The sequence below is a fragment of the Vespa mandarinia genome, chromosome 5, assembly GCF_050613455.1.
Source record: "Vespa mandarinia isolate Hongniang chromosome 5, ASM5061345v1, whole genome shotgun sequence".
In the NCBI taxonomy this organism is placed as follows: Eukaryota; Metazoa; Arthropoda; class Insecta; order Hymenoptera; family Vespidae; genus Vespa; species Vespa mandarinia.
The window spans coordinates 4435001-4453186 of NC_140814.1; the positions used below are offsets into that span (position 1 = coordinate 4435001).

At 31.1% G+C, this 18186-nt stretch overlaps 1 protein-coding gene across 2 annotated transcripts in view; it reads right to left on the reverse strand.

Moving 5' to 3' along the window:
* LOC118441623 (uncharacterized) overlaps positions 1–18186 on the reverse strand; it is a 67439-nt gene that overhangs the window by 16197 nt on the left and 33056 nt on the right. Inside the window, exon 3 of one of the 2 annotated variants that reach the window (XM_035866275.2) lies at positions 4080–4331. The exons of the other annotated variant lie outside the window; for it this stretch is intronic. Coding sequence (XP_035722168.1) covers positions 4251–4331 — 81 coding nt within the window. The 3' untranslated portion in view covers positions 4080–4250. Of the gene's footprint in view, positions 1–4079; positions 4332–18186 lie in introns of those variants that run through there. 2 annotated transcript variants of the gene reach the window in all.

An 18186-nucleotide genomic window follows, 5' to 3' on the forward strand; every position in this document is an offset into this window, starting at 1 on the left:
ATCTGATAATAATAATAATAATAATAATAATAATAATAATAATAATAATAATAATAATAATAATAATAATAATAATAATAATAATAATGATAATAATAATAATAATAATAATAACAATAATAATAATAACAATAGTAATACATTAAGTTAATTGTTTTTCTTAATCCCACGCATCATTTTTTAATTTGTATTGATTTTTTTTCTTAAGTCGAAAAAATCTCAAGTGTCTTTTTTCTTTTTCGTTTTTTCTTTTTCTTTTGTTTATCCTCGAAAAGGATCATCTCTATTATAACTTATAATATTATCTTTAGATTACAAGAGCGATATGTACCAACGGTTAATTACACCTTCTTACTCGCAAAATGTATATAATATATAATTATATTTTATTACTTTTAATACTTTTCCATCTGAGTTTGTTCATTTAACTGTTGGCAAATCAGCGTGCATTTACATAGACACACTTTATACGCTTTATCAAACATATCGAACGTTCCTATGTAAATTCACGTTTTGCACGCGTTGCCCTCTTATCGTCTAGATAATAATTTATACTATGTATACAACTTCGTGTTCACTTTCATATCGATGGCCAATTACCTAGACACATATTCGGGGAAGTGGGAGGGGGGGAGGGAGGGAGGGTGGGGGAAATTTCGATAGTACATTTGATACGTTGAAAATCGTATATTCAATAGAAATATCAAAAATTTTTTAAATCGATAAGAGTGTGTGTGCGAGCGTCGAGCTTAACTTGATCGTATTCGACTGAAGAGAGAACAAAAAAAAATAAATAAACAGAAAAAAAAAGAACTATGCCATTTTAATATTATCTCAATTAAATTATTTTATATTCGACATTGATAATATTATCTGATTCACGAATAAAGCTCGAAATGTATGTATATCTACATATGTATTATATGTATGTAATCAAACCGCGTATTTACTAATTAAACGATCAAGAAACTTCCTATACATCGTTATTCTAACTCTTGTATCTATTAATCCTTATTCGTACTCATACTTCGTTATCTATCGATAGATTCCCATTTAGCTCTCGGAATACATTTCTCTTGGGTTTAATCCAAACTCCTCAAACAAAAGTTCAACTCTCTGCGATATGCGTTTTCGCGAAACACCGGTTACCGTCAATGTCACACCTGTGAACGCATCTTGCAAAAGCAATTTAATCAGATCCTTTTGATCCTTAACCCAGCTGTGCTCAGGTTGCCTTTTTAAACGAGAAAAGAAAAAGAAGTTTTCTTTTTTTTTTCAAGCGCATATATATATATATATATATATATATATATATGAATATACATAAATATATACATATTATGTATATATAAGTATATAAGAACGAAACGTAACAAGCTAAGGACAGCTGGGTTTTACGAGCTAGACTACAAGCTAGTCTTAATAAATTAATCATAAATTTAATATAATCTTACCCTTATAAGTTCTTAGAAATCCTAGCCAAAATTTGTAACTTAATGACAATTCGATATATATATATCATCGTAATTTTATTCGTTTCTCAGCCGTTATTTAGTTTTAAAGCCCTCGCGATTAGAACATTTAACGAACGTTTTTTATATTAATCGATATATCTCTAAGACTTTCTTTTCGCGAGGGACGATAATATATTTTTGTTAATGTAATCGTTTCGATGACACCGTCAGAGGTTCGTTAGTATACGTTTGGCATCGTGATCTTTCGTGAATAATACGAAGGGAAGGTGAATGAGAATCGAGAAAAGATAAGGAAAAACGAAAGAGAAAGAAAGAGAAAGAGAGAGAGAGAGAGAGAGAGAGAGAAACAAAAGAAATGAAGCGGTGAATCCTTCGTAAGGATTCAGTTCTGGAAAATACGGTGTGAGTCGAGAAGAAGGTTAACGTGCCACTAATTAATTCCACGAAACTTTCTGATCGACGGATAAAACGGTCGAGTAAGTTTGGTAGTAGTGCTTCGGTAGGGAGGTTTCATGTTAGTAATAACAGTGGTGGGCGGTAGTAGTGGTGGTGGTGGTGTTGGCGGTGGTGGTGGTGGTAGTAGTAGTAGTAATGTGGTGTTGGCAATGATGGTGGTAGTAGTAGTAGTAGTGGTGGTGGCAATGATGGTGGTAGTGGTAGAAAATAGTGATATCGAAGAACGGCCAAGAGTTTGTCAAGTGCGCGCGCCTGTACGCGTGTGCAAGGGTGGACGGAGGGGTAAGGAGGTTCTTCAGAGGCTATGGAAGAACGTTCATTTGTCTTCCAAGGGAGTACCCGTGTGTTTCGTTTCATACCAAGATGGTGGGTGGCTTGCTACTTTCCATCGTGAAACAATACACCAGTCTTCCGGAGCTGTGGCCTGCAACAATGGCGGCTCTCAAAATGACAAGAGAATTTCGCAATTTCTCTTTTCGGACCGCCCTTCTAGATATACCATTCTAGTGGCTCCTTCAGACTCCAAGTGCCATCCATTGATCACGAGCGAAACGATCATGGTCTAATAGAGTTCGATTTCAAAGATATTCCGACGATACTTTAACTTTCCGAGTAAAGAACCGAACAAGAACGTATATATGTAACATTATATTTTATCCTTATTGATATCCATTTGTATATTCTCTTTAACGATTAAACAAACGAATCTTTTATTGTTGACGATGCGTTTCGTACTTTTTTTTTTCTTGTTTTCTTCTTACCTTCTTCGTCTTTTTCTTGTTTTTCTTTTTATTTTTTTCTCCAAGAAAAAAAATAATGTCGCGAGAATGTGCTTATGTAAGTAAGTGTACATGTACGTCAGTCAATCTCTATCTATCTCTCTCTCTCTCTCTCTCTTTCTTCTTTTTCTTTCTTTCTTTCTTTTATTCTTTCTCTTTTCTTTTTTCCCTTCTCGCACGCAAGAAATCGATCACTTTTTATTTCTCGTAGCCGTCGACGCCAAAATTATGACAAAATATAAGCCTAAGTACTCTCGGTTCGCCTACGATCCAACTAAAGCGAAAGCAATTTTACTAAAACGAAGATCCAAAGGTGCCATTACGATGTAAGCGCGGCATGTAACTTAGCCAATAAAGCGACACCGGCTGACTGCCCTGTGATTAATTATGACGAATGAGCAACCTGAATTGCCGTGATCGCTTCGCTTATTTCTACGACGTGTCACACACTTTTCTCCGCTTTTCTCTTTTAATAATTTAACGCTTAAAAAGATATTCTATAAGTGACAATATTCTCTTTTCTATTAGACAAACACGTAAGATTTATTACACATTTCTTAACGATTGTTATCTCATGATGTCGTCCTTAATTTTTTTTTTATCATTTTTCTTTTTTTTCTTTCTTTTTCTTTTTAATTTTTTTTTATTTATTTATTTTATTTTATTTTTTTTTTTGTTTTTTAATTTAATCATAGATATATCGCAAATAGTAACAGAATAGTTTTATAAATTGACTGACGCAGTTTTTATGTAACCTCCTATCAGTCTTGAATAAACGATCGATACCGATATCATATTTTCTCTCATAATTTTTTTTTCCCTCTTTTTTTTTCTTTTTCGTTTTTTTTTGTTTTGTTTATAGAATAATACCAGTCGATACAAAATCGTTCCTTTCACAATCCAATTTTTTTTTTCACAATCCAACTTGTATTCAGTTAACGCAACATCCCTTACAAGAATTTGTTCCCTATCTTAAACCCCACCACCCCACAATCGGCTTTCGAAATATTATTTTTTTTCTTTTTTTCTTTTATCGATTCAATGCGAACTATATCATTGATATCGAATTCTAATAATAATGATTCTTCGTCTTCATCGTTTATGGCTTATGCGCGGTAACGCTAGTAACTTCGACGTAGACTCGTGAAAATCGGTTTGCTATTTCTGTGGACATAGTAAATCGAATGTATCGATATTCGATGATGCGAGCCAACGTGCGAAAATAATCGGACGATTCTTACTTCCCTTATCGTTTCTTCAACAATACGATATGATAAACGAAAGTATTCATTTTTGAATGATACATACACGCTGTATATATATATATATATATATATATATATATATATATATATCCTATAAACGCGTCAATTGTTTTGCGAATTAATTTTGACAATGAACGATTAGATAATAATATACGTCTTATGTTAATACGATGTGTTTGTTTCGTTGAGTTCTCTCTCTCGAAAACTTATCCCTCCGTTCGAATGGTTTCATTTTTGGAAGAGGGATGACGATCTCGGATACTTCCCTATGAGAACTAGCAGTCGTCTTGCGTCGAAGATGACTGTAATAGAGCTGCCACACGCTCGGAAAAGTCCCCCGAAACGGAATGCGAACACTGGAAACAAAAAAGAGAAGAAAAAGAGAAATGATACTGTGGTTAATAATATTAGTATCGTTCGTTTTTCTCATCGTTTGTACGTATTATATAGACATAGGTCTCTTTTTTGTACGGTGGATGCGTGTCGCATAAAAAAAAAAAAAAAAATAAAAAAAAAAATAAAAATAAAAATAAAAAGAAAAAAATAAATAAATAAATAAAATCGTATAAAAAAAGTCCACATAAAAATCAATTTACAAAAAGTATAAAACTCGTGTCAAACTGATCCAATTTATATAGATTAAAATATATATATACATATATATATATATATATATATATATATATATATATATAAAAGTCAATTTAAAATATACAAACGCATTCACTAAAAATATTCTATTTGACAAACGCATAAAAAGAAAAGTTAATGCGTTGAGAAAAATATTTCCTTTTTCTTTTCTTTTCTTTTCTTTTCTTTTCTACATTCAAATACGCACACACGATTTTCGTAGCATTTTTTGCGAACTGATCGTGCGGGTTTTTTGCAACCATGTAAAAAGTAAGTAAAACGTGTGAATAAAATTTAATGCGTTAAAAAAGATCGTGAAAGAAAAAATAAAATAAAGTAAAAAAATTTTACCGCGTAAAAAGAGACCCAAATTTATAAATATTATATTATTTTAAGTATGTTAAAATTAATTTCAATCTGCAAATCATTTGTGGTAATTTACTTTTTATATATTTATTAGAGAAATTCAACGACATAGAATCGATCCATAGAATTATAGTAAAATTATAATGTTCGATATTATTCGAACATACCTACCTATTTACATACATACACACATACATACATACATACATACATACATACATACATACATACATACATATATATATACATACATATATATATATATATATATGTGTATACGTATTAGCAAAAATTAAGTAATGAAATGATAAAAAATCGAACATAAATATACGCTCACCGATGAAAATCTTTAAATTTTATGTTGCTTCTGTTTCAGAAATACATATTCTATAGCTGACAGTACAGAAAATGTTGATTTCTCGACGTTGATACCACCCATCTGAGAATCTATAACTAAGGTTTGTTTTTCCAATACATGTGCCTGTGTTTATATCTATCAGCGATACGATAATACTCGTTGTTTTTCCTATAGGGAAAAAAAAAAAAAAAAAAAAAAAAAAGAAAAGGAAAGAAAAAAAATAACGAAAAGAAAGAAAAAAATATCAACGATTTGCATTCGAAAGTTTATATACTCAAAGTGTCTCGTAAAGAACGGAATCAAGAAATAAAAAGTTTATCGCGATATTTATATGAAATAAGAATTTCTTTTTACAATAACGAAAAAACGAAGAAAAATAAAGAAAGAACAAAGAGACATACAAACGCAGTTAAAAGTACAGATCGCGGTGGGGAAAAATGAGGTTTAAGTTTCTTAAGTTCTCGCTTTTCCAAATCGAACTGTCCCGTGCAAACGTTTTTCATTTACCGTTTGATTGTACTGCTAGAGAACCTTGAGAAGGTGTCACAAGGTTTCTTTTTTTACATCTATATATTAATTGAAACTTTATGGGGTTAGGTGTAAAGAAACGAAAAATTAAATTATACGTATAATTTATAATTCTTTTTCTAGGCGTCGTAAGTCATAGAAATATTCGGATGACTTTTGAAATTGTAAAATATTTGTTTTTCCCCTTCAAATATAAACAAAGAGTTACGTTATTTTTTTTCCCCTTTCTTACTCTATTTCTTTTTTTTTCTTTTTTTTAAGATCTCTTTAAAATCACAATTAGAATGTGATGAGTTTTACAACATATTACGACGATATTATAGATCTTGATATGTAATCAGAATTATTTTATATCCATTAACAGATATTATTTAATAAATATTATAACTCTGTTAAAATATTTTATTATTTTATATACTTTATATTTATATCTATTTTATATATTACTGATCTATTAAAAGATAATCTAAAAGTAACTCAATATATATAATTGCTTGATTATAAAGACATTGAAAGAATTGTAAAGATAAGATAATCGGATCTTGTATAAAACGTATATGTTCCTTTAAAAATAGGGGGAAAAAAAAAAAAACAAAAAAAAAGGAAAAGAAAAAAAAAGGAAAAAAAAATTATGGATAATTATTTAACGAATAAATGATTAAATCTTTGAACATAATTATGTTCGAAACATTGTATTTCATTGTTTATGTCCTCGTTTCGAAATTAGTAATATACAAATTCGTTAGATAATGATTAGCTGTGACAAATTAGATCATAGGTAAAGCAAGCGATAGTACTGTTATCGGTATAGTTTATACCTAGAGAATTGATATGCAAACTGCACCGTGGTCCTATTACGAACTAAATACACACTGTATAGGTTACACAGTGTATGTATAAACATATACATCAAGATACGATCATACAATGCCTTCGTATACATCGAATGCGCGCGCATTTATGCCAAGCATTGTGAAATTTAATTAATATTCAGTCAAGACACAACGATGCGCATAGTGTGTAACGTACAAGTTACAGTTTTCCTTGTGAGTCGTCCAAATTGTCCTTTCAAAGATTAAGAGAAATATGGGAGTTGCAAAGTATCTACGTGACAAGATTAGAAACTGGTTCCAACGTTCCTCGATATCATTATACGAGAAGAACGTTTTTTTTTTTTTTATATATATATATATATTTTTTTTTTCGTTTTCTGTTTTTTCTTCACCCCTCCCCTCCTTCTGAATAAGTTGCGGAATAAATTTTTTCTTCTTTTTTTCTTTTCCTTTCTTTTCTTTTTTTTTTTTTTTCTCTTTTTTTTTAGACATTTCTCCGCGATATTTCTTTGTTCTCTTTGTGGCATAGCCACGACGAGCAATCGACTTGAAAGCTATCTTCAAAGAATAATGTGAACGTAGAGAGGACGTATTTCGTAAATTAACATTTCACCCCTTGAGAAATCTTCAAGGACGATTTACATGGATACTTTTAGGACTTACGAGTAATAAAGACAATGAAAAAGAAAGTGTCAAGTGAAGGGATGCTTTAAATATCTAAATATCCTTTTTACAAGATTTGAAAAAAAAAAATATATATATATATACATATATATACATACGTATATATAAAAATGTAATTATATAAATATTTGTCAATAATCATCATTATTATTGTAAATAATCATCAATCGATTGTTGATCGTTTGTTCTTGTATTAGAACGAGAAATCTTCGATTGAGATGAAAAATCAAAGGAGCTTCTTTGGTCTGTTAAGAGTAAAGTGAGATAGTGATTGACTTAAACTTCAAGTAACTACTACTGACGTCATCGTTTGCCCATAGGGTAGTAATTATTCGTCAGTCAAGCGTAAGTTTCTAGCTAGAATCTTTCCTTCTCTCTCTCTCTCTCTCTCTCTCTCTCTCTCCCTCCCTGCCTCTCTCTCTCTCTTACTCTTGTTTTTTTCTCCTTCCGTTCTTCCACCTTCCATTTTCTTTCGTATACCCTATCCTTCCCTCTCTCATCTGACCTCTACTCCGTTCCGGTGAATAATGAATCCGTAGGATCGACGAGAACGACTTTGGCGTTACTTTCTTTTACTCCGTCACCGTGGCTTCGCTTTTTCTGCTACGTTGCAAAAGGTAAAACGAAGGAGGTAACGAACCTGCCTGTCCGTACCACCGTTCAGTTATCCCGAACATCTTAGAAATCTTGGGTTAATTAACAGGAAGAAAATTACTCAACGATAAAAACGTTACAAGCATTATATATATATATATATATGTGTGTGTGTGTGTGTGTGTGTGTGTGTGTGTGTGTGTGTGTGTGTGTGTGTGTGTGCGTATATATATATATAAAATATACATATAAATTACATAATATTATATATATATGTACATAAATTATTATTATATATATAAAATATTATATATATATATATAATATATAAGATATAATATATAAATTATTATATATATATATATAAATATACATGTAAATTACATATATGCGTATATATATTTTATAGCATTTTAATTGATAATTTTCAATATAGCTTATTTAGTTTCAAATTACGAATGTAATTTTATTCACGATTGAAATTGAAACGTCAATCGAACCGAAGAAAATCAATATTTCAATAGATATTTTATTTGCTTAAAACAATATGTAATTTTGCTCATTCTATTCCTCTCTCTCTCTCTCTCTCTCTCTCTCTCTCTCTCTCTCTCTCTATCTATCTATCTATCTATCTATCTATCTATCTATCTATCTATCTATCTATCTATCTATCTATCTATCTATCTATCTATCCATCTATCTCTCTCTTTCCCTTTCTAGTATAAATCCAATCAAATAATCTATTTAACCAAAGTTGCTGCATAGCGAGAAATCTTGAAATGGTGAAGGACGTCACGAAACGATGGGTTTAGGGAGAAAGATGGAGAACGTAGAAGAAGAGTACACGGAGGTAGGGGTAGTAGTGATGTTGGAGAAGGTGGTAGGTAAGCCTCAATCAACCAGTGTATACATCCGATTTGGGGCGTCTCAGTCTGGTCCTTCTTGAGCAAGAGTTAAGCCAACTAGAACGTTCTAAGATCTTATAGTTCGTAACGACCCTTGACAAGCAAACAATTACGATTCTTTTTTGCTTTTTCTTCCTTTGTCTTTTCATTTGTTTGTTTTTTTTTCTTTTTTTTTTTTTTTTCGTTTATTCTTTCTATTTTATTTTAATTTTACACATTCATCATTTCGTCGAAATGTAATAAAGTGAAAAGATAAACGTTCGGACAAAATTTCACGTTATATCGAAAGGGTGAATATATTATTCATTCGAATAGAATATCAGGAAGCTAATGAACGTATCTATATGTGAACGTATCTATATATGAACTCAAAAAGTTTTAATGGATAACGCGTTAAATAAGGTAAAAGATTCTAAATGTATATCGATAACGTATTAATCATGATATTAATCTTTCTTTTTTTCTTCCTTCCTTTCTTTCTTTCTCTCTCTCTCTCTCTCTCTCTCTCTCTCTCTCTCTCTCTCTCTCTCTCTCGTACTTTTTTTTCTCTCATCTCTTTTAGAATTCACGTAGTTTCACTGTAATATTTCTACTTGAGTATAAATATGAAATTTGCCACGTGGAAAACCGCAGGCAGTTGTATTAATTAGCGTGGGAAAATGCGCCGGTTGAATGCATTTCGAGTTCATTCATATTGATCCCAAAGAAAGAAAGAAAAAAAAAAGAAAAAAAAAAAAAAAAGAAAAAAAATATAACACGCGTCGGCATTTAATTGGGAGGGAGAGAATTGATTCGAAAATTTAGCCATATCAATTCCACGTGCGACGGATAGAGAATTAATTAGTGCTTCTAAGGAGATTGCACGAACTTCGAAGAACTTTTTCGTGACCGTTCGTGAAAGTGTATAAAAGTTTTGAGCATTTTAGTTTAAGCTTTTTTCTTCTTCTTCTTCTACTTATTTTTTTTCCTTTTCCTTTTTTTTTCTCTCCTTTGAAATATATCGAGCTCTTTAAACTGAAAGCGCTTTATAAAAATCACGGAAGGAATATGTGTAGTCTTAATCTTTTTATGGAAATCTTAACGCGACATTACTACATTCGAATTATCTTGTTATCCAATATCAGAGAGCCAGTAAAGGAAATCGTGTAGTTACATCTACATATGTATATATACACACACATACACAGACATATTTATAGAGGTACTTGTCGAAGGGTTTGCAAACGTGATATGTTGATAGGGCCAGTTGTTCTAATCAACCGGAAAATCGTAGGTACAACGTCCAGAAACAGAGCAATCGAATTAATTTCGGTAACAAGAAGGTTTCTAACAGCTAATGATAATTACGATTTGAATTCTCTTGCAAATTTAATTAGCTCGTCAATGCGAACATTTAAATGAATCCTTTGAACTTTGAATATTTTACTGTTAAATTGTATTTCAAAATGTCATGGAACTAAGAACGATATCTCTTATATACAATTATTAAATTATTAAATAAAAGTAATATATATATATATATATATATATATATATATATAATAGTATGTAAATTAACGGGAATATTATTACTACAGCGTAAAATACAAAATTTACATTTAGATTTGTATTAAATTCCCTAAGTTGTACAAGCTACGTTTGTACTACTCAAAGGGGTTGTAGAAATGGTTTCGAGAAATCTTGGACACCTGCGCGAACACTTAGCAGTTGAAGCGAAGAAATTTAATCACCATTTGAGAAACGGCTTTGGTTCGAATTATTTAACATCTCTTCAAAAAGAAATTCATTCGATGGAAGAAACGTCATGATAAGATTCCATGATGGTTCGTGGCGAAATTTAAACTTTTCACAATCCTGGCTTTAAAGGTCGAGAACTCTGTAAGATCGAGGTGACACAGTATGACACAGAGGTTCGTATTGAAAAAGATAATGCTCGATACTTTATGGCGTCGATTTTCATAAAACAAGTTTCTGGACGAAAACCGCAAAGAAGTTTTTTATTGTCAGGGATGATCAGCCGTACGTACCGTACGTGCTTTATGCGACGATAAAAAAAAAAAAGAAGTAAAAAGAGAGAGAAAGAGAGAGAGAGAGAGAGAGAAAGTGATGGTAAGAAAAGATTGAAAGAGGTAAGAAAATAAAAAATAGGAAAAGAAAAAAGGAGGGAATGAGAGAGAAAGAGAGATAGTTAGAGAGAGGAAGAAAAGAGAGAGAAAAGGAAAAAAAAATAGGGAACGGAAGGGAAAGGCAATGGTAGGTGATCTAAAATGTCCCTGGGAAGTTCTACTAAAACTACGAGTCTACGAGTCTACGAGTCTACGAGTCTTCTCTATCCATGGCTCCTTACCTATCCAAGACCTTCCTCGTCGCACTTATTTTCCCTTATGGCCCATAAAAATAGAAACGCGCGCGCTTCAAGGACAACGGAGAAATGTTCCCATGGGATTACTGTGGGATAGAGAGAACCACCAGAAAGAGAATGGCGTATAACAATAAAAGACCAATAGAATATCGTGCACGTACGAGTAATACATATTGCATGGTCTAAACCACATCTCACTCTTTCTTTCTTACTTAATTCTAAAATTCTTAAACTTGCGTATTATCGAAGTCACATTTTATATATATTTTCCTTTTTGTACGACTTAGTCCTTTATTATTATTATTATTATTATTATTATTATTATTATTATTATTATTATTATTATTATTATTATTATTATTATTATTATTATTATTATTATTATTATTATTATTATTATTATTATTATTATTATTATTATTATTATTATTATTATTATTATTATTATTATTATTATTATTATTTATCAATTTATATTTCTTTTTGTTTCATAAATATCTTAAACTCATGAATTTTGAAATTGGTCAATATACATTCTTTCTATCGGCCATAGACATTCCTGAATTGCAGGAAGCTTGAAGTTACTACACCCTAGTCACAGCTGTTGTTCTTCCTTACTCCAGTGCCGGACCCAAACCACCGCCATTCGAAGAAATACTGAGACAAAACGGTTTCAGCCGCCACGACTCCAACGATAAATGGCGTTCCACCGTTTCTTCTCACCTTAATAGTATCTTCACGACGAATTGAGTCTCTCGTGTTGATGAAATGAACGGAATTAATTGGTTACGAACTAGTATAACGGATTATTAAATGCAAAATGCGACTTTGCTAGTTTCATCAGAATATACATTTTTTTGACATATACTTGAATATCTTCGAATAAAATAAAGATATATGCGTCGAAAGGTATAAAAAAAAAAAAAAGGAAAAAAAAAGACGTGACTAAGATAAATTAATAAAAAGTGTAAATACATAAAATGGTAAATCATGATTGAATATAAATATTTGATATTCGTTAATTTACTTTAAAACAAAGTTCAACACGAAGTGAAACTTTTTTTTTCTTTCCTTTTTTTTTTTTTTTTTTTTTTTTTTAGTGTAAACTTCCACTCGCACAAACGATACAAAACAAAATTGTATCAATCATCGATATAGTTTTTGTTTTTTTTCTTATTTATTTTTTTATTTTTTTTATTTATTTATTTATTTATTTTTTTTTTTATTATCATCATTATCATTATTATCATTATTTTTTTTCTTTTTTTCTTTTTTTCTTTTTTTTTTTTTTAACGTTCTTTTTAAAATTCTTTTATCGAGTATATCAGTAACGTTAGTGAAATCAATTTTTCTCTACCATACTTCAGCCAAACACATAACTGAGTTATCTGGCTTCTTTTTAAGTTCGTGAGAAACTAAGGTATCCTTTAACCTCTCCCCCTCTTTCCGCCCCCCTCCCTCCCTCCCTCTCTCTCTCTCTCTCTCTCTCTCTCTCTCCGTCTCTTCTTCTTGCTTGCTCCACGATTATGATGAACCCTTCTGAATAATGTATGACACGCAGTAGAGATCCCACTGTTCCACTTTCTTTCCTCCTACAGAAACGTAGGATTTGGTTAGTACCTTCCTTCGTTTATTCTCCTTTTTTTTTTTTTTTTTTTTTTTCTTTTTGGCGAATAGTAGCATCGATAAGATCTGAGAGTAGTTTACAGAATCGAAAGAGAATATGTACTTGATTTACCAATGCTAAACCATAAAAAAGATTTTATCACATTGTACTCTTATGTATGGTACATATAGATATATATATATATATATAGTTATATACTTATAATATAATTTAGTTATATAATTACAATATATACATATATATGACTGATTTGTTTCAATATTTCTTTTTTTTTTTTTTTTTTTGATTTTTGTATTTCTCGATATGATATTCGATAAAATCGATATTATCAAAAAATAACGGAATGGTGAAATAAACAAAACCTTTCGCATCACTTTCGTATCATCTCTCGGGGTACAAAGTAAAGAGAGAAAAGCCCCGGGGTAAGATCGAAGTATGCATATCTGGGAACGAAGGTAGAAAAACATGTGATGTGTTGTAGAAAAATCAACCTGGAGGGTATATAACTAGTTCACAGTAAAATCGAAAAATCCTATCAAAACGAAAGGTACGTATATAGTAACAAAAGGTATTCACTGTATTTGTTATTAGAATATATTCATATTTCGAAATTGTTTCATTTGATTTTTAAACGAATATAACAAAAGAATCTCTCTGTATGCATGTACCTATAATATATATTGCAATAGATATATAATATAACAGAGTAATTTTCACCTGGTACTTAACAATCAATTTCGTTATATTTGTTTCATTTCGATGAAGTGTACTTTTGATATATATATATATATATATAAAAATCTAACAAATAGAAATAATGAATATACGTATAGATAATTGAGCAGTGATAACTCAGTATATTGTAGTTTATAATAGCTATTAATGCTAATAGTCCGTAATTCTTATTATTAGTATTATCATTATCATTGTCATTATTATTATTATTCATTAATTAATATTCTCAATTAAATGTCTATGATTGAAGATGCTCGATATGATGTTATTCATTAAACTTTCGAGTAACATGAGAACAAACGAGTATATAGAAAAATCTTTATTAATATTTTTTTAATTAAAAAAAAAAAGAAAAAAAAGTAAATAAAGTTTTGACATAATGAACAAATAGATGAATATTGTAATTTTTTTATTACTATTATTATTATTATTATTATTATTATTATTATTATTATTATTATAAAATAATAACACATTTAACATAAGTAATTGATCTAATATATATGTCTAAAATGTACTTGAAAATATTTAATTTCTCATTAAGAACTCATTATTCTCGTTTATAATCAATATCTTTTGTTTTCCGATAGTCAAAATCTAATCGTCAAAATGATTTTCATTTTCAATTCGTACGATTAAATATAAATCTTTATATACGTACGTTAATATATTATGTATGTATAATATATTTTTCAACGTATAAACAATTTTCAGGTAGATATTCGTAATTTCCTGGAGAGAATTGAAACTACTGTTATTTGTCTGTCGGGGCGAAGTTATTTAATAAAAAAGTTTCAGGATACATCCTATATCCAATGTTTCACGATATCTCCCTATCAGGAGATAAAAATATGTTGTCTGATAAAAGTTTGAAAAATATCACAATGGGATATGGTTATTTGTTCTTATATGTCAATGTTGCAGAACGTTGCACGTAGTAGAAAAATATACATACTTATGTATGTGTATGTACGTATTGCGAATAAATTATTAACCAACACTAATAAGACAAAGCGGAAGTTATTTCATCTAGCAACGACGTTAGATCATTCTCGGTTTCTCTTTCCCTTGGCACTTCTTTTTTTTTTTTTTTCTTTTTTTTTTGGCTTATTTTTTCTCTATTTTGTCGTTGTTGGTAGTTGCTGTTGTTGTCCTCGTTTCATTTTCGTAGAACTTTACCAAGTCTATTATATATAGGAAACTCTTATAATATCCCTCGGTGCCATATAGCATTCGAGTATTCACTTCAACGATGAAAAAATTATAATATAAAAAAGCGTTGATCCGTTCTTGTTTTTCATTCTTGTTTTTCATAGAGTTTTTGTCAGAGCAAGTATAATACAATACTTTTCCATTTTTTAGTTGACTTCTGTCATTTCGCATTTATAGTGTTCTGAGCACGATGCACGATAACTCCCAATTGCCTTAGGAGGAGTGAAAGGCCAAAGTTCTTTTCAAAGAATAGAATAAAAAGAATACGGAGGGGGATAACTATAAGGGGGGGGGGGGGAAGAAAAACGTGTGGAAGGATCAGAGAGAGAGAGAGAGAGAATTCGCTAATAAAACTTTATATCGGTGATCCCATGTTTTATAGTTCGAACCACGTCTTTTCTTTGAAATCTCGAAGCAGGATCTGCACCCTCTTTGTACTTACTTCTATTTTCTTTCTTTCTCAGAAGAAAACTTCTTCAATCCCACGTACTTGTTGATTTTCCGTGGAAACTTTAAGATCGCTTTTAGTGACGGCACTGTATCGTTAACTTATAAAAGAGGACCAAGGGATTTGTACCTTTTTTCGAGAACCCTCTCCGATCTCTTTCTTTGTCTGTTTCTTTTTCTTGTCTTGTCTTCTTTTTTTTTTTTTTCTTTTTATCTTTTCTTCTCTTCTATTTTCCTTTTTCTCTCCTTCGTCTATAAGACACTACTTTTTTTTTTCTTTTTTCCTTTTTTTCCTTTACAAACGAAAATTTTCTGAACAACGAAATTATACGCTTAAACGAGTAAGAATTCGTCGCGTTAAATTTAAATACAAATTCGCACTAAAGGACAAAGACGTTATGTGTATGCCTGTGTAAGAGATACATAAATAAATTTGAAAATGTTTGAAATCTCGTTGATAACTGACGGGGCTACGCTACACGATCTGCCACAAAGTTGAAGAAGTTTCAAATGTATTTGTGGATCCGTAAAGTTTCGACGAACGAAGTAACGCGATCGTGGGCGGCTTCTATGAATGCACTGAGCGGAAAACAAGGAAGAGAGCCTGGAGAAAATGGATGAATGAAAAGCAATTATGCAGTTGCCTTCTGCGAGTATTTAGCGTGCAAGCCCGCCGCTTGATGTTCGTATTATTATTCGAAGAAAGAGGTCGAGATAGCGTGTTGGTAGTAAATATATATGTCTATGTATTTATATACATACATATAAACATACATATATATATATATGCATGTATATATATATATGTATATATGTATATATATATATATATATGTATATATATATATATATATAGATATATAAGTTGGTAAGTAGTATACGTGAATAGACGATGGCGATATCTCGAAAATGTGAGCCCTTCGAGTTTCTCTCTTACGGCGAAGGATTGCACTAAAGTGCTTCCCTTCCAGCGTGGCAAAAGGACGGATTTACAGAGGAGAAAAGAGAAAGAAACAGAGAGAGGGAGAGAGAGAGAGAGAGAGAGAGAGAGAGAGAGAGAGAGAGAGTGAGAGGAAGGGAAAAAGAGAGAAAGAGGGAAAGAGCAGAAGACCGGTTGCGCAAAGTCACTATAACTCTCCAGGATTTTCCGGACGTAGTGATATAAAATAGAAAGAGAAATATAGAGAAAGAAAGAACGAGAGAGAGAGAGAGAGAAAGAGAGAGAGAGAGAGAGAGAGAATTGCAAATCACGTATTACGCATTCGATGCGTGAGAGCGAATTTCCCCATTGTTACGGTTATCGTCAGTTCGATATTCCTATTAATTCTCTTGGGAAATTTTACAACTATCACCGTACGCAATTATGAACGACGTTCCCTTCTATCTTTCTTTCTCTTTCTCTCTCTCTCTCTCTCTCTCTCTCTCTCGATATTTTCCTTTTGTATTAAAGGTAAACTGGACCGCTACGCACGAGACGAATTTCGAGTTTGAATCTTTTAATCCCTCGACAAAATAAATACAAGCAGATAAATGACGGTGGTAGGAATACGTGAAAATAGGGATTAACGAATTTCATCTCGTTTCTCTACCTCTTTCTCTCTCTCTCTCTCTCTCTCTCTCTTTCTTTCTCTTTCTCTCTCTTTCTCTCTCATTCTCTAACTTCGTATTTATCGGATTACGTGTGTCGTGAGACATTAAGCCACAGAAGTGTGTTTTGCGAATTTATCAGGTTGAATCAGAAAAAAGAGAGATGTGGAGAGAGAAACAAGAGGGATAAAGAAGGTAAAAAGAAGAAGAAAGAGGAAGAAAGAGAAGCAAGAACATCCCCCTCCCTCTCCCCCTCTCCCTCTCTCTCTCTCTCTCTCTCTCTCTCTCTCTCTCTCTCTCTCTATCTCTCTCTCTAACAATAGCCCACCTTACACGATAGGAACTTTAATCCAAGCGTAACGGCTTCTCACATTTTCTTGTCGTCGCTTCATAAAACTCTTGCGGTTTTCGAGTACGTCGGTTTAAACGACGTTAAAACTACATTATGGATACATACATATATCCTTTGCCCTTTAACATCTCTCCCACCATTCAAAGTAAAAGCAAACTCGTAAAGTCACCGAAACGATTGTAACGATAATACCGTCAAATCTGTTCCCTTTATAAAGTACCTTTTAAGATATCTTTTAGTTTGCGAAGGCACAATTTTCTTTTCTTTTTCTTTTTCTTTTTCTTCCTTTTTCTTTTAGAAAAATAGGTTAAACGATGCGATAATACTTGCGTCATTTTGACACGCCTCTTTATACTTTCCTCTTCGATTTCCAACCCATAAAATACTATAGTATCATAGTAACGTATGAAATGAAAGCTTAACGCGTTGCACGCATTATCTATGCATTTTCTTTTTTCTTTTTTTTTTTTTTTTCCCCTAAAATTTCCTCTTTTCTATTAATATTTACACGTGTTATTTCGGTAAAAAATGAAAAAAGAAAAAAAAAAAAAATGAATAAAAAAGTACAAAAAAAAAGAAGAATAAAAATAAAAAAAAAATAAATAAAAAAGCGAAGTAACCCTTTTATCTCCTTATAATATTTCTTATCGAACTCACAAAATTACCTTATAAATCAGTCATTAAGTTTAATCTTCCATTCTTTGAATCGTTATTAGGTATATCCGACAGGATTCACGAGAGTGTATATATATATATACATATATATATATATATACATATATATATATATATATATATATATAATATTTGGGTTTAGTAGGTAACTCGTATAGTTTATACGTTCTAAAAGATATTTTCTTTTCCTCGCTGCGTTCTTATTCTTACGATAAGAGGAAAGAACACTTCGTTCTAATTTCGTATGGATAAATCCATCCTGGTTTGTGGGTGAAAAATATCCTCGTAATCCTTAAGCGATCTATATCAGAAAGGC